Source organism: Cervus elaphus, chromosome 15 (assembly GCF_910594005.1).
Source record: "Cervus elaphus chromosome 15, mCerEla1.1, whole genome shotgun sequence".
NCBI lineage: Eukaryota > Metazoa > Chordata > Mammalia > Artiodactyla > Cervidae > Cervus > Cervus elaphus.
In genome coordinates, this window is record NC_057829.1 from 68,830,329 (window position 1) to 68,856,767 (window position 26,439).

The following is a 26,439-nucleotide window of genomic DNA, read 5'->3' on the forward strand; positions in this document are numbered from 1 at the left end:
TGGGTGAGGAAAAAAAGAAAACGAAAAAGAAAGGGGTAAGGGCTGGGGAGAAAATCCCACGGAGTTAAAAAAATAACATATCTGCCCCACAAATGCAGTGCTGACTCATTAACATTTTTCTTCAGTGTTTTCCTCCTCTCATATTATTTTGAAAATGAATTAAATTAAAATTCTCACTTATTATGCATAGAATGGGTTCCAATCTATTGTCTTACTTGCTAGTTTAGAGCTTGAGACTGCTTACATCAGTTTTCTGAGGAGCAAAAAAGAAGAGTTTGGTCACCTTTTGGCAAACAGCTTTTAAAATTATTATTATTTGGGAACCTGGCATTTATTTCTCTTCGATTTAAGGAGACAGGCTTTTTCCTTTTTATAATACTGCCCTGCCAGCTTCTGAATGACACCCACTGAGTTTTGCAGATGACAGGCACAATGGCCGATTGTTGAACAAGATGGGACCAATTAACAATTGAGGATAATGGCAGAGGCCTCCATATAATGCACCGACCCCCAATCACAATACAGGCTAATCAGCAGACATACAAGAGATCGCTCTTTATCTTCCTATTTATTGGCTAAGTGTCCTGTAAACTAGCTTTGTCCTTAGATTTGAGGTTCATAAGCATTTGTGGTTGGGATCATCAGATGGAAGTTGAGTTCAGATGTCACTCAATCTGAAGCCCGAATTGAGTTCCCTGTTGTTTGCAGTGCTTCATTTCAAGCACATACACACACACATACACACACATCTCAACATCTGTGAGTTTGCGATTGTTGTTTTATTATAGGTGATGGTAAAGATAAAGATTCTGGGAAGGTGAGCTTTTGTTTATTTCAGGAATAGAAACACTGACATTGTTCTCCTTGTTCCCTTAGGTCCTGTGGAGCATGTTCATCTCCGAGTTCCATTTGTTGCCATAAGAAATAAGGAGGTCAACATCAGTGCAGTTGTATGGCCCAGCCAACTGGGAACTCTTATGTATTTCTGGTGGTTCGGCAATAGTACAAAGGTTTGGCCCTTATCAATTAGTATCTGCTTAGATTTGACCCTTTCTAATTGGTATCTGCTTAGATGTTCCCATATTCTAACTTCTGTTTGATGCTGAGATCACAGGGGGATGTGGGCAATAACAGATAAGCTTGAAATCCATGGCGATGAATATGACATACCTTCCCACACCAAGTTCATTGCTATAAAAAGAGAACTTCAAATAATCCTAAGAAAGAAAAGATTATACAAACCTGGTTGTTCTCGCTCCTCTGACCAATTTTTCTAATATTCATTTTGCTCTGTTTTTTTTTTTTTTTTATCCTAGCCTTTCTACTCATTGGGTGTATAACATCAAAAAAGTCATTTAATGGTGAATAATCTGCCTGCAATGCAGGTGACCGGGGTTCAATCCCTGGGTTGGGAAAATCCCCTGGAGAAGGGCATGAAAACACATTCCAGCATTCTTGCCTGGAGAATCCCATGGAGAGAGGAACCTGGAGGTTACAGTCCATGGGTCGCAAAGAGTTGAACATGACTGAGCAACTAAGACACACACACACACATCGAGAAGGTCACTTCAGTTCAGTTCAGTCACTCAGTTGTGTCTGACTTTGCAACCCCATAGACTGCAGCACCCCAGGCCTCCCTGTCCATCACCAACTTCCAGAGTTTACTCAAACTCATGTCCATTGAGTCAGTGATGCCATCCAACCATCTAATCCTCTGTCATCCCCTTCTCCTCCTGCCTTTAATCTTTCCCAGCACCAAGGTCTTTTCAGATGAGTCAGTTCTTCGCATCAGGTGGCCAAAGTATTGGAGTTTCAGCTTCAGCATCAGTCCTTCCAATGAATATTCAGGACTGATTTCCTTTGGGATCAACTGGTTGAATCTCCTTACAATTCAAGGGACTCTCAAGAGTCTTCTCCAACACCACAGTTCAAAATCATCAGTTCTCCAGTACTCAGCTTTCTTTATAGTCCAACTCTCACATCCATACATGACTACTAGAAAAACCATAGCTTTGACTAGATGGACCTTTGTTGGCAATGTAATGTCTCTGCTTTTTAATATGCTGGCTAAGTTGGTCACAGCTTTTCTTCCAAGGAGCAAGTGTCTTTTAATTTCATGGCTGCAGTCACCATCTGCAGTGATTTTGGAGCCCCCAAAAATAAAGTCTGTCACTGTTTCCACTGTTTCTCCATGTATTTACCATGAAGTGATGTGACTGGATGCCATGATCTTAGTTTTCTGAATGTTGAGCTTTAAGCCAACTTTTTCACTCACCTCTTTCACTTTCATCAAGAAGTTCTTTTGTTCATTTTCACTTTCTGCCATAAGGGTGGTGTCATCTGCATATCTGAGGTTATTGATATTACTCCTGAAAATCTTGATTCCAGCCTGTGCTTCATCCAGTCCAGCATTTCTCTTGATGTACTCTGCATGTAAGTTAAATAAGCAGGGTGACAACATACAGCCTTGACGTACTCCTTTCCCAATACCAGTCTGTTGTTCCGTGTCCAGTTCTAACTGTTGCTTCTTGACCTGCATACAGATTTCTCAGGAGGCAGGTCAGGTGGTCTGGTATTCCCATCTCTTTAAGAATTTTCCACAATTTGTTGTGATCCACACAGTCAAAGGCTTTGGCATAGTCAATAAGGTACACAAAGGCAAAATGGTTGTCTGAGGAGGCCTTACAAATAGCTGTGAAAAGAAGAGAAGCTAAAGGCAAAGGAGGAAAGGAAAGATATACCCATTTGAATGCAGAGTTCCAAACAATAGCAAGGAGAGATAAGAAAGCCTTTCTCAATGATCAATGCAAAGAAACAGAGGAAAGCAATAGAATGGGAAAGACTAGAAATCTCTTCAAGAAAATTAGAGATACCAAAGGAACATTTCATGAAAAGATGGGCACAATAAAGGACAGAAATGGTATGGACCTAACAGAAGCAGAAGATATTAAGAAGAGGTGGCAAGAATACACAGAACTGTACAAAAAAATACTCAGTTGCCATGTAATAATTCCTTTTAAAAAAGAATGGAACAATGCCAGTTTTGTTTGTTTGTTCAAGATGAACAAAGAGAACTTCAGCTCTTGCATGATAAGAGTAAGATGTGATTCATTCCTGCTCTTATTTTAAAGTAAAAAAGTGTTTTTTACTGAAGTAGAGTTGATTTACAGTATTGTGAGTCCTGCTTTTTTTAAGGGAGGCAGCATTATATGGTGCTAAGTAAAATGAAGCACCATATAATGGTGCTTAGTAAGAAAACTAAGATCATTGAAAAAGCAAGAGAGTTCCAGAAAAACATCTACTTTTGCTTTACTGACTACTCTAAAGCCTAGGCTGTGCGGATCACAACAAACTTGGAAAATTTTTCAATAGATGGAAATACCAGACCCCTTACCTGCCTCCTGAGAAGTCTGTATGCAGGTCAGGAAGCAGCAGTTAGAACTGGACATGGAACAACAGACTGGTTCCAAATAGGGAAAGGAGTACGTCAAGGCTGTATATTGTCACCCTGCTTATTTAACTTATATGCAGAGTATATCACGCGAAATGCCGAGCTGGATAAAGCACAAGCTGGAATGAAGATTGCTGGGAGAAATATCAATAAGCTCAGATACACAGATGACACCACCCTTATGGCAGAAAGGAAAGAACTAAAGAGCCTCTTGATGAAAGTGAAAGAGGAGAGTGAAAAGGTTGGCTTAAAACTCAACATTCAGAAAGCTAAGATCATGGCATCCAGTCCCATCACTTCATGGCAAACAGAAGCGGAAACAATGGAAACAGTGAGGAAGTTTACTTTTGGGGGCTCCAAAATCACTGCGGATGGTGACTGCAGCCATGAAATTAAAAGACACTTGCTCCTTGGAAGAAAAGTTATGACCAACCGAGATAGCATCTTAAAAAGCAGAGACATTACTTTGCCAACAAAGGTCCATCAATAAAAGCTATGGTTTTTCCAGTAGTCATGTATGGATGTAAGAGTTGGACTATAAAGAAAGCTGAGTGCCAAAGAATTGATACTTTTGATCTGTGATGTTGGAGAAGACTCTTGAGAGTTCCTTGGACAGCAAGGAGATCCAACCAGTTGATCCTAAAGGAAATCAGTCCTGAATATTCATTGGAAGGACTGATGTTGAAGCTGAAATTCCAATACTTTGGCCACCTGATGTGAGGAACTGACTCATTGGAAAAGACCCTGATGCTGGGAAAGGTTGAAGGCAGAAGGAGAAGGAGACGACAGAGGATGAGATGGTTGGATGGCATCACCGACTCAATGGACATGAGTTTGAGTAAACTCTGGGAGTTGGTGATGGACAGGAAGGCCTGGCGTGCTGCGGTCCATTGGGTCACAAAGATTAGAACAGGACTGAGTGACTGAACTGATTATATGGGGGAGAGAATATCCACTGAGGGCTCAGAGATAAAAGGGTTAGATTTCTAGCACTGCTGCATGTTGTTTGTGTGAGCTTGATCAAGTGGTTCAACCTAACATTTAATGCACTCAACTGCAAACTGAGAGACTAATGCCTATGTCATCTTGATTTTTGTGAAAACCAAGTAAAATAATCTGTTTCCCTGGCATAGATTCAGTTCAGTTCAGTTCAGTCTCTCAGTCATGTCCAACTCTTTGCGACCCCATGAATCACAGCACGCCAGGCCACCCTGTCCATCACATAGATTTGGTACTCACTAAATGATGCTCTTTTTTTTTGGGGGGGTGCTTATAAAAAAAATGGCAGTTAGGATGGGTTGATAAAAGACAATTAGATTTATAGGACCCCAAGGATAATTTTCTGTTTGTATAATTTGTGCTGTGTACTTTTAATTTCTTAGTATAGGCTATGATACTTTTGCATTTCTGGTGTTATTGTTCACTGGGACAATAGGTAAGGAGGTTAGTTAATAAGATGCCCATTTGGTACATTAGAGTCTTGAAGCTCCCTATGTGAGATGAGCATTCTAAGGGCAAACATCTGGTTCACTCTTGATCCAGAACCCAGGTGTCCTCACTCCCATCTGTACCAGTACCGTTCCCAGCCCCAGGATGCTTTCTTTGCATCACTCAGTTTGTCTCTGGGAGCTCACATAGTGAAGTGAAGTAAAAGATACTCAGTCATGTCCGACTCTTTGCAACCACATGGACTATACAGTCCATGGAATTCTCCAGGCCAGAATACTGGAGTGGGTTGCCATTCCCTTCCCCAGGGGATCTTCCCCACCCAGGGATTGAACCCAGGTCTCCCAAATTGCAGGCAGATTCTTTACCAGCTGAGTCACAAGAGAAGCCCAAGAGCTCATAGACCCTAAACTTCTGCTTCAAACACTAGCAGACATAAACATGGTGAAAGAAAATGTTTTCTGGGAGGAGAACATCTGAAAGAGAAGGATTTTAAGTTCATTTCACCTCAGAGGATGTGAGGTTTGGGCTGTCCAGCCAGGGGGTTCTTTCCTCATAGTGTTTGTTCACCTGGTGGACTTTCCAGGGAGATGACTGTGTACAGAGGGCAGTTCTTGGCCATCATAAACACAATGATTTACTCAACTGCCCACAAGAAACTGAGGACAGTGCTTCTCTGTGGAACCAGTTTTTTTCTTTGTGTGTTGATTCTATTACCTGAAATAACAGACAGTGTCTAATAAATATTTGATCAATGGAGAAGTGGACAGTGTGATTGGAGAGTCATTTCTATTTCTCAGATAATCATCTGCATTAGTTTGAAGCTCAGTGGACTTTTCTGTAAGTCAAGGATAATAACATCTAATCCATGAACATCACTGAGTTATTATTTGAAATTATCTACCCTCTGTCTAATTTATATTGTGCCATATTATGAGGGGGAAATTTTTAAATTGCAGAATGCCATTATAGTTTTGTTTTTTTTTTTTAATGACGATGAGCTGAAGTATTCCTTTGGTTAGGAATTCCATATATAGTGAGCACAAAGTGTTGTAAAAATACTTAGATATCAAAGGTCGTGCTGCTTGGTTTTTGTTTCCAAAGAGCCAAGAGAATGGGAATACATTAGAGGCATTCAAACAGAGTGGTATTGAAATGAGACACGCCTGGCTTGGGGTCTCGATACAGGTGCTTCTTTGTTCTGTGTCTTTGATCAAATCAGGTAATTTCTCTGTGCCTCAGTTTTGTTCATTGTAATGTCAGAGTAAGGCTAGCAGAGACTATATTCTAGTATTGCTTTGAAGATTAATAAGGAAAGGTACTTAAGTGCTTAGAACATATCTAAGCACCTGAATATATCAGTCACTGTTGTGCTTATCCTTTGTATCAATGGGATATACCTCTTGGGGGGCAAATCTGACATGGTTCCTCAGATTTCTCTCCCACCTCTAAGCGTGGTTATTCTGCCTAGTTAAAAAAAGGTATATTTTCAGTGCTTTTGCCAGCATCAAGACGGAAACACATTAAGGTGGCCAGAGTGCTGAAAAGTTGATCCAGTGAGAATTTTCCTGGCAAATGAGTTTCTTTGGGTGCTTGGTGAGTGCTCTGAGGGTCAAGCTATTTGGCTGCCCTTGATAAACAAACTGATCTGTGAAAGGAGCTAATATTAATTTTGAGCATTTATTTCTACTATTGTCTTTATATACATTATTGTATTTAGTCATCAGAATATCACTGATGAAAGAGAAATTGACTTGTGTGTGTATAGCTGTGTGTTGTGACCAGGTAAATTGGACAGTTTCACCCCAGTGGTTGAATTAAGTCAACCTCCCAGTAAGAATCAGTTGAGGGTCTTCCCTGTTGGTTCAGTGGCTAAGACTCCTCTTTCCCAATGCAGAGAACCTGGGTTCAATCCCTGGTTGGGAAACTAGATCCCTCATGTACAACTAAGAGTTCACATGCCACAACTAAGACCTGGCGCAGGCCAAATGAATAAATAAACAAAATTGTATTAAAAAAAGAATCAGTTGATTCCCCCCCAAACATTTATAGTCAACCCTCTGTTTGGTGCCCTTAGGGATAGAAGAACGCTTTGTCTCTGCCTTTAAGGAAATTACATTTCTGATAAGAAGGAACGATGAATACACACACAGTTATTGGTGATCAAGTATGATGATGCATATATAAATGGAAGAGATCAAGTGTTCCTAAAATCCAACTGTAGGCCCATATACCTGCAAACCTATTAGCAGATGTGAAATTATATCAGTAGTTCCATGGATCTTTCTCAAGAACTTGTATTTTGTGCTAGCTGTTATGAGGAACACAAAAACAGTATAAATTTAATTTGTTCCCCTTAAGACACAATCTATTTGAGAATATGAGGTTAACATCTAAGAATAGATACTATAAGCTATGGTAATAGGAATATAACTTTATTTGCCCAGCCAAGCAGCTTAGGGGGTGATGGACGCAGGGCTTCTTGGTCTTAGAGCAAGTCGTGTATGGAGCTGGTCTTAAGCTGGCGTTGAAGGAGCAGTAGAATTGGGGCAGAAAGGAGGGAAGGGATTTGGATGCAGTGGTAAGGCTTTGGGTGTGTTTTTGTTCTGTGTAGATTGATTCTACCAAAGTGGGATTCATTTGGGATAAATTGCATAACAACTAAAATTGGAGAGGATAGGTGACAAATGGCTTTAAATGACATAAATGAATACATTTTATTTTGCCATAGAAATTCAGATTTAGAACAGGATATTGTAAGATAGCAGGCTTTCCAGGTGGCTTAGTGGTAAAGAACCCACCTGCCAGTGTAGGAGACTTAAGAAAAGTGGGTTCGATCCCTGGGTTGAAAGATCCCATGGAGGAGGGCATGGCAACCCACTCCAGAATTCTTCCTTGGGGAATCCCATGGACAGAGAAGGCCTGGCCAGCTGCAGTCCATAGAATTGCACAAAGTCAGACTTGACTGAAGCAAGTGAACACACATGCACATGTTATTGTGGAATCTGCTGAAACTTTTAGGGGAGATAAGCATAGTGATTGCATATTCTGTCTAATTTGGGAATAGCAAGTTTGTATCAAGGTATACATTTAAACTGTGGACATTTTATAATATTCTGTGTTGATTTACTGTGTTTGAGAAAATGGTGTAGGCTGCATCCACATATTTCCTTGAGGCTCCTGGATCTATTATTCAGGTGGATATCTTCTAACTATGTAGTCGCTCAAGAGCTTTGCTGATGTCTTGCTGGGCTTACTGGATAGTATGTGATCTGTTGCACATGAGGGACTCTTTGTGGGCAGGGATGTAACCCACAACCTACGCAGGCCAAGAGCCTTGCCATGGGCTGTCCGTGCAACTTAGACAAAACACAGAGAAGTCAATTGGCCGCGTGTTGGATTTGTGGGCCTCTAAAAGGCCAATTTGCTGGGATTAACAGAGGTCTGGCTTAATAAATGTGTCTGCTTGCCTAATAGATTTAGTAAATGAACCTTAAAATACTTGATTTAATTTAGTGTTGTGCACTAGACATGGGTGGCCAGTGAAGAACTCAAGAATTCCGTGGAGTGTTCCAGCTTTGCAAGTGAGGTGAAATCAGCCATGATGCCATAATAGCTGATGAAAAACAAAAGCAATTTGAAAAACAAAATTAGCTTCTGCCATCTCTCTAGCGTGGACGCCTATGGTCTACTACCCTGGAGGCCAAGTGTGCTCATTTAACACAGTTTGCTGTGGCTCAGAGCCCTGACTGGCTGGTGGAATGGCATGCTCCCTCCCACCTCAGCTGGCATTTCCATGCTTGGTTCCTGGATCTGCTAGGAAAGCAGCCAGAGGAGAGAAAGTCAGATCTGCTGAAACGGGAGGAATCCATCTCCTTTCAGGTTGCCCAGCCCAGTCACCTAAGTCTAAGACAAGAAGAGTGTGCAGAGAAAGAAGAGTGGGGGCCACATAGACCCCTGAGTGCTGAAGATGATGTGGGAGTAGTGCAGATTCCTTGAAAAAAAATAGTGAAAGTCGCTCAGTCGTGTCTGACCCTTTGTGACCCCATGGACTATACAGTCCATGGAATACTCCAGGCCAGAATACTGGAGTGGGTAGCCAGATTCCTTGAAGAGACCACCATTAGGGGAGAAAGGATCCTGATGGTGAGAGGTAGGAAGGGATTAGAGATAGCTGAGGGCAGTAACCAAAACAGAAGGATATAGTTATGGTCAGAGAGAGCAATTTATGGAAGCAAGAAAAAATAAAAACACATCAGTTATTCCTTTGCTGTTTTGTTTCTCTCCCAACATTTTATTATCAAAAACTTCAAACACAAATTAAAATTGAAATAATTTTACGTTGAGTATCCATATACCCACCACCTATAGTCTGTCATTGGAGGAGGGCATGGCAACCCACTCCAGTATTCTTGCCTGGAGAATCCCCATGGACAGAGGAGCTTGGTGGACTTCAGTCCATAGGGTTGCAAAGAGTCGGACATGACTGAGTGACTGAGTACACATAGTCTATCATTAACATCTACTCTGCTTGTTTTATCATGTCTATTTATCTGTCCATCCTTCTATCCAGCCATCAACTGATCTTAATTTTTTAAAATTCGTTTCAGAGTAAATTTCAGACACCTATATGCTTTATCCTAAATGCTTCAGGCTACAAATCATTAGCTAGAGTACTTTACTTATTTACACTTTTTCCCCCATGGAAGTATGAAATGTGTCAGTCATGAAATTGACAGATCTGAGGTCTGTACTTCCTGAGTTCTGAAAAATATACATACCTAGAACCCAAACTCCTATCGAGATATATATTATTAGCATTGCTTCCAAAAGTTCTCCATACCCCTTCTCAGTAAATTCCCACCCCAAACCCCACAACCAATCACTGTTTTTTCCCATCTTGAATTAAATCTATCTTTTCTATTAATAGAACTTCATATTCATACCATATGAATTCTTTTATATAAGGTTTCTTTAATTTCTTATGGTCTTGGGACTCATCCACTGTTATGTATATCAATATTTGTTTTTTTATTTTGTTGAATGCATGTACTTTGGCTTGTTTATTCATTTTCCTGTTGATAAATTCTTCTAGGTTCATTTCAGTTTTTGGCTACTATGAATGTAACTACTATGGGCATTTTCTTCTGTTTGTGGATACATGTTTTCTTTTATCTTGACTAAATTTCCCAGACTTCAATTGCTAAGCCATAAATATAAAATAGCATAATTACCTTGGAAAAATTATTACAATTTCTTATAAAAGTGAGCTTGTTCCTACATAGTTGCACCATTGTACATCCCATCAAAAATATATGAGGATTCTAGTTGCTCCACATCCTCAACAATATTTGTTATTATTTTTAAAGAAAATTTTGTCATTCTGTTGGATATACAGATGTGTCTCATTTTCCTTCCAAAGAATACGACTAAGGTAATGAAACAGTTGAAGGTATTCTGACAGTCAAGCCCTAACGGGTTGACTAGTAGGAACTAGAAAATTAGCCGAAAGCCATTCTGTGTGTTCTTATTGCTGAATAAGTCCTTACAACTTTGAGCTAAGGCCCACAGTGGGGACAGACTTTTCCCAAGGTCATTCATTAAAATAGTAACAGAGCCAGGGTTTCAAGTCTCTGTTCTTGTCACACCAATGATGGCAACTCAGTGGCACACAGTTTTCCTTTATTCCATGTCCATGGCAAATATTGCCATGTTAAGCCCCACTTGACTTCTCAACACAGGACACTAAACAGCCACTGTTGGTCTGTTGGAGTTGATGTCCATCACAGAATCTACTTGTACCTCATTTGTGGTTTAATTAATGAGTTCACATCCTTGTGCATATCATCACAGAACCATAAGTATGAGGCCGCATGCTTGGACTCTGGGTTTACCCTTAGTTAATAAAAAAGAGTATAACTCTTTCCACACTCACTTCCTTTCATTTAGCAGAGAAGAAAGGGTGTCAGCGAGCTTAGGGCAATGTCTAATCCTGTCTGACTCTAGCCATCAGCTTGGTTATAAAATAGAGAATAGAATTTTAAAGCCAAGAAATCAAATTATTGCTTCAGAGGCCCAGGTGAAAATTCTGAGCTAGAAAGGGATTTCAGTCTTGCAGAAGGGATGCTGTAGTCTGACTGCTGCATCTCTCAGCCTCTGCAGCATCTAGATACACAGATGTGCTGTGTGAACACTGGCTGACATCCACATTCTTAAAAGGCAAGTCTGTGCATCCTCACAACTGGTGACATCATTGCTCTATCCTGTTGTCATCCTAACCCACAGAGAGGAGATGGGGTCTGCTCATTTGCACTTGTGACATCTATTCATGAGCTGCCTTAGAAAAGCCTCCTACTAGAGTGCCTTACCTTGCAAACACCAGATAGCTTGAAAGGACATGGGCCTCAGGATAACCACTGAATAATGACACTTTAATCTCAGAATCTGCATTCTCTTCTCTCCAATAAGCCCTTGCTTCTACTGAGATCCTAATTTCTAAGGGAAAGCTTTTAATCTTTCTCTCTATCTTTGGCAAGTCCCTATCTGTTATGATCAGGGAAAGAAAACAGAAAAAGAAAAAAGATTAAAAAGTGAGCACAGATTTGCATGTTTATCTGTTTCCCAACTTATTTAAATTGTTAGAAATGCCTTGCAATGGAACACACAGATATGATAAAACAAAATGTCAATAATATATTGTATAGTTGTATATACAACTTACATATGGATCCTGCTAGATGTAAGACAACATGCCAAAGGCAGATAGGTGATTCAGAAATAAATAAAATATGGTCACCTCTCTCAAAAAATCTTACAGCCCAATGGAATACATGATAAAAATATAAATCACACAAAATGTTAGAGGAAAAGAGAAAGTGATCACCTATTCCCAGAGTCACTAGGAATAGAGTACAAAAGGTGCTTCTACTTTGCCCCAGGAGAAGTAACAGAAAGATGGGCAAAATCCATGGTGCCCAGTCTTATCTTCACCTCTTAGAATTAGCATTTTACAGTGCACTTCAAGTATATTAATATGCTTCCTGGATACTAGCTATATAATTTAGAAAGCTGTGCAATTTTTTTTTTCTTCTTCTTCAAGTTAGGATCCCTTGGGGATATGCAAATACGATGCAGATTGGTGACAGTCTGATTTACAGGAAAGGAGGGAACCTGATATTCCCATAAAGGACTAAGGAAGTGTTTCTGCTTCTCTCTTTTAGCCCCTCATCACCTTGGATAGCAGCATTTCCTTCACATTCCTAGCAGAGGGAACAAATACCATCACTGTCCAAGTGGCTGCTGGGAATGCCCTCATCCAGGACACAAAAGATATCGCTGTTCATGGTAGGCCCTGTGATGCCCCTTTCTGCCCAGTGATCCCCTCCAGCCACCCTAGTGGCATTCACTGACTGCTTTGGAAATTGCTCAGGCCATGGGAAAATTATGTAGGTCCACAAAAGGTATCTAAAGGTACTTCGTTCCTTGTCCTTGAATAGATACTGAGATTGTTACAGAAGTAGTACAGATAAGCATTGTTTGTCTTCCATGATATGTCTGCATCACAACCTGATGGTCTCATTAGACAGGGATAAATCATAAGTTGAAGAGATGCTGCGCTAAAAAGACTATCATCGAAGCATCTTGATCTGTTGAACCGCCAAGGTATCTGTAACACACATGTAGCATCCATTCTTTGTGAGGTGTGAACCAGTGATTTCAAAAGCTGGAGGAGTTACAGTACCTGCTCTTGAGGAACTCATCGCTTAGGTACTGAGATGAACTATACGTAACCGATGTGTTTTGTTCGTTGTTGGAGACTCTAACATCTTTGGCTGCAAAGGATAAGAATAAGGCTAAGAATATAAGGATAAAACAAGGCAGAAGAGTGGTAAACAGAATCACCATCCTGTTCTCAACCCTGGAGGACCATTCTTAATTATTAAACTAATTTTCAATCAAACTGTGCTTCTACCACCATTCATTGAACCTCCCTCAGGCCCTAAAAACAGCCACTTATAGAAAGAAAAAAAAAAAAAAAAGCCTAGAAGAAAATCCTAGAAAACAGGGTTTTCTAGAAAGTTATACTTAGGTATGTGATCCTTTGACTCAGTTTATATCTTCCACTTCACCCCAGATGAGTGCCTTTTCCTAGAACTCTGCAAACTTGAGGTTGAGGCTCTCTCTTTGGGCACCTGGAAGACTTTAAACATTTTTATTGGAGTGCAACTGGGAGTCTGGGGTTGTAGATGTAAACTATTACACTTTGAAGGGATAGACAATAAGGTCCTACTGTATAGCATAGGGAACTATATCTAGTCTCCTAGGATAAACCCTAATGGAAAAGAATATACAAAAGAATGTACCATATGTATAAAACTGGGTCACTTTGCTGGATAGCATAAATGAGCACAACATTGTAAATCAACCATACTTCAATTAAAAAATTAAAATACAGAGAGGTACACAGATCATGTTTCAGCTTCATGAATTAACACAAAGTGGACAGACCTGTGTATCTACCAATCAGATCAAGGAACCAAATGTTACCCACAGCCTAGATACAGCATTTTGGCCTATTTTCTAACCTCCTGAGGCAGTTTCTAGCAGTATCGATGGAACAAAGGGAAACACAAGAAAAATCTCCATTCTAATCTAGCTCAATTTATTAATGCTTTATTGTTGCCTCTGCATGATACTACCTGTAGCAGCAAAAGTCTCCTTTTCCTCGAGTTTCACAATTATCTTGCATTTTGGATGTTTATTTACAGGAAGAAATTCTTAAGATTTTAAAAACAAAAAAAGTGGTAGGAGCACAAACCTACTTCCAGTAGGTGACTTCCAGTCACCAAATCCCACTTCATTTAGAAGCCAAGAGACAGGCTGAAAAGACAGAATTGAGATGAGGCCACATGGAAGCCCTTTTCCAGAAGCACAAAGGTGGTGGGGTCTCCCCACCGTATCACATCCTCTCTCAGCCTCACTCACACATGTTCTCTCCTTGCAGAATACTTCCAGTCCCAGCTCTTGTCTTTCTCTCCTAATCTGGATTACCACAATCCTGACATTCCAGAGTGGAGGCAAGATATTGCCAATGTGATCAAGCGGGCTCTGGTGAAAGTAAGTTGACTTTATCTTTGCTTAAATCTTCATGAATAAAGAACCAGATGGTGTGGTCCTAGAGGCATTTTCATGGATTCTGACCACCATTCTACAGTTAAATAAAGATGATTGCTCTGTAAAAAGAGAGAGAAGGATAGAGGAAATGAAGGATGGAAAAGAAAGATGGAGAGATTCAGAAGAGAGAGATAAAGACAGAGAATCAATCCCATGTTTCAAGATGGGAAATTGGCACCATCTTTCTCCTACATTTTTCTAAGACAGGAGATTGACCCCTTTAATAAAATGATTGATGGACCACTGCTTAAGTATATACTAATGTCATTCACTCATTTGGCCCACCAAAGTTTAGAGAGTTTTTGTTTGTTTGTTGTTTTTGTTGCTGTTTTTTAAAAATTTATTTGTTTTTTAATTGAAGGATAATTGCTTTACAGACTTTTGTTGTTTTCTGTCAAACCTTAACATGAGTCAGCCATAGGTACACATATATCCCCTCCCTTTTGTTGTTTTTTAACCAGACAGTCAGACCTCAAGATTTCCATTGGCCATACGTTGCAGTCAGAAGGTGACAAGCTAGGAAATAGAGCATGCCAGCAGACTCTAGGGTTATAGTTAGCACCAAGCCTGGCATGCTGCAGTCTGTGGGGTCACAGAGAGTCAGACATGACTTGGCAACTGAGCAACAACAGCATATTTTCCTTAGAGCAAGTTGAAATGGTTTTGTTAACCATTTGCTCAGGCCTAGGTGCTAGAATATAATGATGGATAAAACATGGTCGATTCAAATTTAAGTCTAGTGTGCAACTAGTTCTATGAGAGAGGCATGGCCAGCATTTCAAAGGAGCATGGAGAAAAGTGCAGTTCACTCTATCCAGAAAAGTTCAGGTTTGACACATATTTGTGATTCGGTCAATACTTGTGAACTAGTAGAATAGTCTTTGGAGGGAATACTTGAACTCTGTTTTAAAGGATAAACGGTAGTTAACCGAGAGAGGATGATGTCGCTCAGGTATAGTGAAAGCATGTGCAAAGCCATGGTCTATGGCAAGTACAGCATATTTGATAAATGACAGTTTATTTTAGCCAATCTATAAGTTATAAGGGCAGGTGTGACTGATGTTATGCTGGGATGGATCGATCATTTTGTGAAGGGTCTGAGCAGCTAAAAGGGGTTTAACATAGGCTCTGGGAAGTGTGAAATGTGTTCTTTCTTTATTATTTAGGTTAAAAAAATATTTTATTTATTTATTTTGCTGACAAAGTAAGAGATTTTACTGGGAAGTGGTGCCTGGGTGGAGAGCAGAAGGGTAAGGGAACCCAGGAGAACTGCTCTGCCACATGGCTGCAGTCTCAGGTTTTATCGTGATGGGATTAGTGGTTTTGTATTTCAGACACCCATTCTTGTGGTAATACAGAGGATGGTCTCTAGAGGTGGGAAGTGAATAGGGGAGGGGATGATTTCACAAGAGATGACCTGTGAAAAGACTACTGCACTTGTCTAAACCAGACATAAGAATAAAATCCTGAAAAGGAAAGATCCAAAGGCTAACTTAACCTTTTGAGCAATAGAACTGGTGACTAATAAAATGTAGTGTGAATGAGAGGGAAGGAGAAGCTTTCTGATTATAAGAGTAGGAAGGAGAGGATTTTCCTTGCCATTGATCAAGATGGCAACTGTGTAGAAGAAACATACTTGGGGAACAATGATGATTTGGTCTTTTATGAGTTTGGAGTATCTGAGAAACAACAGGGTAAAGATAACCAAGAGAGTTAAAGATATGGATTGGAGATCAAGTGAGGTTTCTATAGGAGGTAGTGATGCTGGAACTGAGGCCATGCAGGTCTTTAAGTCTGCCCCCAACCCCCAGCCACTCTGAGAAGGAGACGGGGCAGGGCAGAGATGGATACTGATGCCCTCCAATGCAAAGGAGAAAGATCCTGGGAAGGACATGGAAAAGAAGCTGCCAGAGAGGAAGAATAGATAAAAGATATAAGAGCATTCCTGTGAGTAGCTGTCTATAAGAACTATACCTTATATCTGTTTATAAAAACTTGTTCAACGAGAGGGATGAAAATGAAATTGATCTTGTGTGCCTTTGACTATGGGACATCTAGGATTGTGCTGGATTTGTATGATTGGAGTTAGATCCTTCCATGTTCCCTGAGTGATGCACCCTGCGACCACTCTTCCTTGGGACACAGGGTCATACCTGCCAGGACACTCTTGGGCTTATCCCATTTTCTCCATTGGGCGATTATCTGACCTCAGTCTGTTCTCTGAGAATTACTTTCCCTGCCTGGTTAGAATAAATCCATCTTGCCTCCCAGCAGGGAACTGAGGCATCTGGCAAAACCTCCTCGAGCTCCCTGGAGATGGCTCCCCACTTTGGGGGGCTTTCCAGGCTTCTGACTGCCACTCACTAGTTCTCTGCAGTTTGGCACTCTCTCTTTCCTTCATCACATCCCTGAGAGTTAACACCAGTCTCTAGTTCCAAATACGAATCAGAGCTGAGCTAATGGGAGACAGCTCCTCCACTTATATTCAGGCCAGTGTCTATTTATTCTTTCCTCACTGTCAGGCATCATTTGGAACAGTGAGGTGGCCATAGAGACCACCCCCGCCCCCGAATATCTGGGCAGACATACAATAAGAACCTATTAGAGAAAAGACTGTAGCAGAGAGATATACCTTACTGTGGGCATGATCTAAAGTCCTCTCATGGAAATCTGAAGTGCTAGGAGCAAGAGGCTGACATGGAACAGGTCACTGAAGGTGAGATAGTCAGGGGAGACTTCTAGGAGGAGATGAGTATTTCTGCCAAATCCAAAACTATATTTATATATGTGCATATCATATTTGAATTGACAAAAGGTTTGTTCTGGATAAAAGACTTTCAGGAGACACATAGGAAAGAATAGGACTACTCTTTACAGGGAAGAATTCAGAGTTTTATTTTCCTGAGGATTTTACCTTCAGACGGAAGCTTACATTTAGTTTTTATCAAAAAGCAATATAATCCTTTTACTAAACCCTCAGGAATAGAAAAATTCATTTAAAATTTTAGCATCTTAACTCAACTTTTAGTGTCTTGTTTTATTTTTCATGTGTATACATTTTTATTTTTATAGAGTTGTAGCCAAGGAAATGTAAAGAACTAGATCAGAATACAGCTCTCATTAAGCATTTTTCCATGTTGTCTCACTGTGCTAATTATCATCTTTATGGTAGCATAACCATTATTTACTTAACTTTTTTGACTATTTAATATTTCCCATTTATTTGATATTATAAGTAATGTTATGAGTGTTTCTTCCTCCAAATGGCTTTTCCTATATTTTGGATTATTTCTTTAGGACAAACACTCCAGGTTACAGTTTCTGAATGCAGGGTCTGAATATGTTTATGACTTTACAGTAAGCCTTTTGAAAAATAAATTGGCAACGTGTATCAATTTTTAGTGCTGCTAGCAACAGTTGAGGAAACCTCTTAATTGAAGCTGCACCAGTATTAGCTATTTTAACTTAATAAAAAATCCTGCTTTAGTAAGTGAAAACAAGAACAGCTTTGCTCTTTTTTTTATTTGCATTTTCCCATGTTTGTTTATAACTTCTTATTCTTCATTTGCAGCCAGTCTGTTCATGTTTTAGCTGGACGCTCTAGTCTTCTTAGTGTAGAAAAATGGAAAATATGGGAGGAGTTTTTGCCGATGTTGCCAGCAAACAATATTTTGCAGATCATTCATAGTAGTATTTTAGTTTCATGAAAGATGTATGTAAGTGCAGAGGAGGTAGAGAAACTAATTCTCTGCCTAGCAGTTCTAGGGAAAGCAAAAGGAAAGCCTGAATGTATATTGGAAACTGTGCCTTAAATGCTGTATTAGAAATGCATGGTCAATATCCTTGTTATTGACTTGGGGAAGGCTGGATCCTCCAGGACCCCACTCTTCAGTCAAAACGTCTTTGCAGGTAACCAGTGTCCCGGAAGACCAGATCCTAGTTGCCGTGTTCCCTGGCCTCCCCACTTCTGCAGAGCTCTTCATCCTTCCCCCCAAGAACTTGACGGAGAGGAGGAAAGGCAATGAAGGGGACCTGGAACAAGTAAGTGAAAGAATACTTGGCTAAGACACTCTCCTGCACCTCACCCTCTAAGGGAACACAAAGTATTTCTAACCCAAAAGGTAGATTGAACCCTTTCCTGTTTGTCCACAAACCTGTCACTCATTGTCTGGCACCAGGGCTTTGGAGAACAATCGGCTTTACCCAGAATAAACACAAATGCACAAACACTGGCGCATTTAGCCATACAGGAAAGAAAAGCACTCCTGAAATCATTCATTCCAACAGTTGCCATTCTTGCAACTTACTCATTTCTCCCAGCTAATGAGTTGTCCTGGTGAAAAGAGATGGGAGTGGGGGAAGAAGAGAAGAATTTTAGTTTCCCTCTCTATTTCTCAAAAATGTGCTTCCTGTCTTGAAAGATCCTGGTCAATAGAAGTTCTGCCTCTAGGAAGAAAATGAACTGCTTTTAAATGTGTGTTTTTGGAGAGAGATGGATTGCCTCATCTTGCTTTGACTAAGGAAGCAGCGTTCCCCAAAGGGATCATGATTTACTGTCTTTATCAAATGGCATATAGCTCTTATGATCTGCCTACCAGCCTAGAAGTGAAGGCAGCAGTGGTCCCCATGTCTCCATCTCTTATTCCCTGCTCTTGCTGGGGTCTTACTTGACTGGGCTTTGCTTTACCTTCCCATGCCTTCTTGTGATGAGTTAGAAATAGAAATAAGTGAGAAAGAAGCTGCTAAAAACCAGCATGAATCAAACACATTTGCTCCCTTTTGAATTAATCAATGTACAGACATCTCCCAAGTCCCTCTGCTACTCACCTAGCTGTCACCCCATCCCACGTTGGGCGCAGGCCACCAAGGGCAGCACAGATGCCATCATGGTCAGTTTCTCTGGAAACGAAGTGGATCCTTGCATTACAGGGCTGCATATTGAAATCGGCCAGATATAAATTCAGCTTCTCAATGCATACATCACTTTTACAAGACCTCTTTATTCTGAAATAGCAAGTGGCATGTGTGAACTATATTTGGAAGCTACAATATCCATCCATTTAGATAAATAGGTAATTACGGTGATGAATAGCAGCTGTGATATTAAGGCACGGACAGCGAGATAAGAGTTAGGGACAACAGCCTCAGCCTGCCTCAGCTTTCATGTGGGAATTACACAGTGATTAAATCGATGTTATGTGTTCTGAGACTTGCTGGGGAAAAGTAAAGAGGAAAAATTATCCCATAAAAAGGAGGCAGCTTCTGCTTTGATGGTTGCCTCCCATTGTCTCTAAAAGAGAAACAGCAGAGGAGTGGGCTGTGGTGTACATGCCTGCTTTAATCCTGGCAGGGGCCTCCATCCTGTGTGTGTTGCTTGTTCACATTAAAGAACGAATGGTGGGTTGACTTTCTTTCATTGGGACCCATAACACGTCTCTCTATGGAAAGTTATACAGGCTTGGATGAAAAGACACTGAACTGGGAGTTGAATGAAGCATGTAAGTCTGTTGTCAACTCAAATTCCCTAGGTGACTGTGGACACACCTCTGTCTCACTATCCTCTCCAATAGCAAATAATACCAACTCGTCCTTGGCTTCACAGGGCTCTAGGGGCTGGGAGAACCAAATGGATAAAAATGTTCCAATATCCTGTCCTCTTGTTGAATAGGTTATGTTTTGCCTGTCGACCCCCGTTTCTTTCTCCATGAGGGGGCAGCATCACATGACATTTCTTCTCATGCAGCTTCTGTCTCTCTCTTTTTCCTCCAGATCGTAGAGACTCTGTTTAATGCTCTAAACCAAAACCTGGTCCAGTTTGAGCTGAAGCCAGGGGTTCAGGTCATTGTGTATGTCACACAGCTGACCTTAGGTAAGTGCCTGAAGGCGTATGGGGTGGGGAGACGGGTATGGAGACTTGATATCCTGGAGATAAAAGGGAGGAGATGGTTACCAAACTCTTTCCAATAAATGCTCATAAATGGCTTTGTGTAGTGATGGCAAGGAAAGATTCATTACATCTTTCTTGAGGCCTCCTGTTAGGGTGGCAAGAAAACATCTTTAGAAGTTGCTTTGCTGTTGAATTCCTGGATGATCTTCAGGAAAACCTACAATTTCTTTGGGCCTTGACTTTATTATGTTTCTTATGTATAACCATTTCTTATCTATAACGTAGTTCTCAGTCTCCCTTAATTTCTACAGTTATCTGATTCAATGAATCTTGATTGGGAGACCAGATCAAATAACTTTAAAACTCCCTTCAATTTATAATGTTTAAATCTAAGTGAAAAGAGGGACTAGCTCTGGGTGGTTGATTTATGAAAGAAATTCTAAAAAGGCATGTCCCATTGGACACCCACTTTTGGCTCTCTGGAAAAGCCTATTTGCTAACTGTTTCTAATTAATGAAAGCTTTTTAGATGTGGAGGTTCCACATGTGCCCATCCAGCCATGTTTTACCAGAATAGAATAGAGGAAGAAACGGAACCCCTCTATCACCTGTAATCACACTGACAAGCACTGAGGTGTCTAAGAAAAGGAGCATTCACACCCTATTCCTGCTGCCCTTAGCTGAGTACAATTTGCAGCAGGAACAGCAGGTTTCCCCAGGCAGAGCAAGTTTACTTTCCCTAAGAAGCTGTGATCAGGATGCCATCATCCTTGAAGCCAAGCTTCCTCTGCCCAGATAGCATGCAGGGCAATCGGAGGCTGTATATAAGGTTGGAGAGCCGCGGGCTTCACTCTGCAATGGATACTCCCCCAGCTGATAGCTTCAGAATGAGCAAGTCTGTTCTTTCCTCCTAGCTCCACTGGTGGACTCTGGTGCTGGGCACAGCAGCTCAGCCATGCTTATGCTCTTGTCAGTGGTGTTTGTCGGCCTGGCTGTGTTTCTGATCTACAAGTTTAAAAGGTATGTGCTGCCATGACTCAATTTTAGGCAATGGGACTAGGTTCTTGGGCGCTGATTCTTCCTGTAATTTACATTGCTAAACTCATCCCAAATATGTGATATTAACTTTCCCTGAAGCTGTATTTGGCATTGCAGAAGAACAGGAATGTTTTAGGATCAGTGAGTAAATGGACTTAATATGAACTCTCTCCAGTTTATAATTATATTGAATTGGGAAAATGAAGTGGCTTAGATGGTAAAGAATCTGCCTGCAATGGGGGAGACCTAGATTTGATCCCTGGGTCGGAAAGATCCCTTGGAGAAGGGAATGGCAACCCACTTCAGTATTCTTGCCTGGAGAATTCCATGGACAGAGGAGACTTGCAGGCATCGTCCATGGGATCTCAAACAGCTGGACACGACTGAGTGACTAACACAACACTAGGAAAACGAGGGGTAGCCTATGAACAGTTTATTTTCGTCAAGAGAAGTTTGAGGGGTTTTCAGACCTCATTTAAGTTTCTATAGCAGGGTCTCAAATATTTAGGAGATCTTTTTCTACAGCTTACCACTCATTTAGGGTGACTAAGTAGAGAAATGCGTGTGTGTGTGCTCAGCCGTATGGGACTCTTTGCTACCCCAGACTCCTCTATCCATGGAATTTTTCAGGCAAGAATATTGGGAGTGGGTTGTATTTCCTCAGTTGAGTTCATTCAGTCGCTCAGTCGCATCTGACTCGTTGCAACCCCATGGAATGAAGCACGACAGGCCTCCCTGTCCATCACCAACTCCTGGAATTTACCCAAACTCATGTCCATTGAGTCAATGATGCCATCCAACCATCTCATCCTCTGTCATCCCCTTCTCCTCCCGCCTTCAATCTTTCCCAGCATCAGGGTCTTTTCAAATGAGTCAGCTCTTCTCATCAGGTGGCCAAAGTATTAGAATTTCAGCTTCAACATCCGTCCTTCCAATGAACACCCAGGACTTATCTCCTTCAGGATGGACTGGTTGGATCTCCTTGCAGTCCAAGGGACTCTCAAGAGTCTTCTCCAACACCACAGTTCAAAAGCATCAATTTTTCAGTGCTCAGCTTTCTTTATAGTCCAACTCTCACATCTGTACATGACTACTAGAAAAACAATAGCCTTGATTAGATGGACCTTTGTTGGCAAAGTAATATCTCTGCTTTTTTTTTTTTTTTTTTTAATTTTTTTATTAGTTGGAGGCTAATTACTTCACAACATTTCAGTGGGTTTTGTCATACATTGATATGAATCAGCCATAGATTTACACTTATTCCCCATCCCGATCCCCCCTCCCACCTCCCTCTCCACCCGATTCCTCTGGGTCTTCCCAGTGCACCAGGCCGGAGCACTTGTCTCATGCATCCCACCTGGGCTGGTGATCTGTTTCACCATAGATAGTATACATGCTGTTCTTTTGAAACATCCCACCCTCACCTTCTCCCACAGAGTTCAAAAGTCTGTTCTGTATTTCTGTGTCTCTTTTTCTGTTTTGCATATAGGGTTATCGTTACCATCTTTCTAAATTCCATATATATGTGTTAGTATGCTGTAATGTTCTTTATCTTTCTGGCTTACTTCACTCCGTATAAGGGGCTCCAGTTTCATCCATCTCATTAGGACTGGTTCAAATGAATTCTTTTTGACGGCTGAGTAAAATTCCATGGTGTATATGTACCACAGCTTCCTTATCCATTCATCTGCTGATGGGCATCTAGGTTGCTTCCATGTCCTGGCTATTATAAACAGTGCTGCGATGAACATTGGGGTGCATGTGTCTCTTTCATATCTCTGCTTTTTAATATGCTGTCTAGGTTGGTCATAACTTTTCTTCCAAGGAGCAAGTGTCTTTTAATTTCATGGCTACAGTCACCATCTGCAGTGATTTTGGAGCCCCCAAAAATAAAGTCAGCCACTATTTCTGTTGTTTCCCCATCTGTTTTCCATGAAGCTGTGGGGTCAATGCCATGATCTTAGTTTTCTGAATGTTGAGCTTTAAGCCAACTTTTTTACTCTCCCCTTTCCCTTTCATCAAGAGGCTCTTTAGTTCTTCTTCACTTTCTGCCATAAGGGTGGTGTCATCTGCATATCTGAGGTTATTGATATTTCTCCCGGCAATCTTGATTCCAGCTTGTGCTTCATCCAGTCCAGCGTTTCTCATGATGTAGTCTGCATATAAGTTAAATAAGCAGGGTGACAATATACAGCCTTGATGTATTCCTTTCCCGATTTGGAACCAGTCTGTTGTTCCATGTCCAGTTCTAACTGTTGCTTCCTGACCTGCATACAAATTTCTCAAGAGGCAGGTCAGGTGGTCTGGTATTCCCATCTCTTGAAGAATTTTCCACAGTTTATTGTGATCCACATAGTAAAGGCTTTGATGTAGTCAATAAAGCAGAAATAGATGTTTTTCTGGAACTCTCTTGCTTTTTTTCATGATCCAGCAGATGTTGGCAATTTGATCTCTGGTTCCTCTGCCTTTTCTAAGTCCAAGTTGAACATCTGGAAGTTCACGGTTCATGTATTGTTGAAGCCTGGCTTAGAGAATTTTGAGCGTTACTTTACTAGCACGTGAGATGAGTGCGATTGTAGGGTAGTTTGAACATTCTTTGGCATTGCCTTTCTTAGGGATTAGAGTGAAAATTGACCTTTTCCAGTCCTGTGGCCACTGCTGAGTTTTCCAAATTTGCTGGCATATTGAGTGCAGCACTTTCACAGCATCATCTTTTAGGATTTGAAATAGTTCAACTGCAATTCCATCATCTCCACTAGCTTTGTTCGTAGTGATGTTTTCTAAGGCCCACTTGACTTCACATTCCAGGATGTCTGGCTCTAGGTACATGATCACACCATCGTGGTTATCTGGGTCATGAAGATCTTTTTTTGTACAGTTCTTCTGTGTATTCTTGCCACCTCTTCTTAATATCTTCTGCTTCTGTTAGGTCCATACCGTTTCTGTCCTTTACTGTGCCCATCTTTGCATGAAATATTCCCTGGGTATCTCTAGTTTTCTTGAAGATATCTCTAGTCTTTCCCATTCTGTTTTTCTCTATTTCTTCACACTGATCACTGAGGAAGGCTTTCTTATCTCTCCTTGCTATTCTTTGGAACTCTGCATTCAGTGGGTATATCTTTCCTTTCTCCTTTGCTTTTTGCTTCTCTTCTTTTCACAGCTATTTGTCAGGCCTCCTCAGACAGCCATTTTGCTTTTTTGCATTTCATTTTCTTGGGGATGGTCTTGCTCCCTGTCTTCTGTACAGTGTTGCAAACCTCCGTCCATACTCCTGGGCATCTTCCTGGTCCAGGATCGAACCCGTGTTTCTTGTGTCTCCTGCATTGGTAGGTGGATTGTTTACACTGCACCACTTCAGATGTTAAGTAGAGAAAATACAGCTGAAATCTGGTTACACACATACACATAAATACTTGTATAGTGGTTATCCAGTATCTCCGTAAAAATTTACATGCAGAAGTATACATTTTTTAATCCTCCTCCCTATTTTTCCTGTTTCTAAAGGTAAATTGATCAGGAAAACCAAACCCCACATGTATTCAAAATTTATTTTTGAAGGCCAGAGGAGAGATGATATAATAGGATACTCATTAAAAACATGAAATTGAAATCAATAATTCTGTACCATTATTTAATGCATCTACCAAGCATATATTGGTTAAGAGCATGAACTCAAAAATCAAACAGACTCAGTTTTAACTTTTAGTGCTTGCAGCCTTAGGCAATTGAATCTGCCTAACTAAGCCTTCATTTCCTCACGTGTAAAATGGAAAAGCAATTATACTTTATAGGTTTGCTACATGTTTTCAAGGTAAAGATATCTACATCCAGTTCAGTTCAGTCGCTCAGTCGTGTCTGACTCTTTGCGACCCCATGATTCGCAGCACACCAGGCCTCCCTGTCCATCACCAACTCCTGGAGTCTACCCAAGCCCATGTGCATGTATTCCTAGTACATAATAAAAAAAGTCATGAAAGCTAAACTATTATGAATAACAGCATGCCTCCGGAAGGTGCCTCCTATGTCACAAACGGGCACATAGCAGGCCCATATGTATCAGTGGCACAGAAAGATGCTTCACAGAAGTCTGTGTAAAGTAAAAGTATCATCATTTATTGTCAGTTGAATTTTGAAAGTATAACTTTGGCATTTTTCTAAACTCCAAAGGTAATGCTTTTAGATTTTGGAAGAGATCCGTGGTAAACATGCTTCCCTCTACCTCCCCTTCCCCAGCACCTGTCAGCTCCCTGCTAGTGGATTTCTCAGGCTTAAGAGAAAAAAAAAAAAAAAGTTTTACTCAGTATACATCTAAGCACTAGCCAAAGAGCAGAAATCCTTCAACACTCTCCACTAGAAGGACAAAGGGGGTTTACCTTCCTTCTCAGTATATCGACCAATACTTGAGTTCATGTCCTCTTGAATCATGATGTGTCAACTCACCTTCCATGTTCCCTTTGAAGAATTCTTGGGACAATCCTTCCTATCCAATTAGCAAAGATTCAATATATTAATAGAAATGACCTGTTCAGAGCAATACCCACTTATGGAGTGGGTTTAATTACATGCAAAGCACATTTTCATTCATTCAAGGGTTTGGTTTTGGGGACGCCTGGTTGTTGCTGAGGCTTGAAGATCAGCTAAACCAAATCTGTCACCTTCTTGCTCCTAGAACTCCATGTTTGCTGAGGACAGGGGTCAGTAGAAGTCCTGCAAAGAGGTATTTGTGTCAGGTGTCTCTAAATTAAGGCCAGAGGTATCCTGTGACTTAAGAAAACTTTCTCTTCTCTTGTAAACATTGCTAAACTCCCTAGACAGTCAACTTATTCATGTAGCTACCTCTTAATGTGCAGACTTTAATACTTGAATCTATGCCAGGTAATGGCATCTCTGAATTATTCTACCTCTGTAGAATAATTAAATACCAGCCAACCCTTTCTTAAATACCAGCCAACCCTTTCTGTGTCCCTGACAGTGAATTAGGATACAGGAAACAAATATTAGTTAAACTGGATAAACAATTTGAGTCAGTTAAGAGTAATCAATCATCAGTTAACTTTTCTTTTCCAGTCACTTTTTCTGGAAGCCTTTCTTCCAGTGCCCAAGCCTGTGGCTGAGGTCCTGTTGGATCTCCCTGGATCTCCCTTTATTTCTTTGTTCTCTTGTCCCTCTCACTACCCACCTGGAACTCCAGTGATGGCTATATGGAGGTTACCTGGCCTGCCGGCAAGTAAGGTCAGGTTCTTATCCATGGTTCCCAGAGTCTCCTTTGCTTTTTTCATTTCTGTCCAATAGAACTTTCTGCAAAGATGAAAATTCTTCATGATCTCTGCTGCCCAATACAGTAGCCACCGCTATGGTGAAAAAACTGAATTTTCTATTTCATTTAACTTTAATTAATTTAAACTTAAATAGCTACAGCTGACTAGCAAACACTTGGAAAGCAT

General features: G+C 40.8%; 1 protein-coding gene across 1 annotated transcript in view; it reads left to right on the forward strand.

Moving 5' to 3' along the window:
* SORCS3 (sortilin related VPS10 domain containing receptor 3) overlaps positions 1 to 26,439 on the forward strand; it is a 619,852-nt gene that overhangs the window by 587,367 nt on the left and 6,046 nt on the right. Inside the window, exons 20-25 of the mRNA XM_043926232.1 lie at positions 877 to 1,010; positions 12,118 to 12,241; positions 13,902 to 14,014; positions 17,981 to 18,112; positions 19,841 to 19,940; positions 20,872 to 20,977. Of these exons, the coding sequence (XP_043782167.1) occupies positions 877 to 1,010; positions 12,118 to 12,241; positions 13,902 to 14,014; positions 17,981 to 18,112; positions 19,841 to 19,940; positions 20,872 to 20,977 (709 nt within the window). The remainder of the gene's footprint in view (positions 1 to 876; positions 1,011 to 12,117; positions 12,242 to 13,901; positions 14,015 to 17,980; positions 18,113 to 19,840; positions 19,941 to 20,871; positions 20,978 to 26,439) is intronic.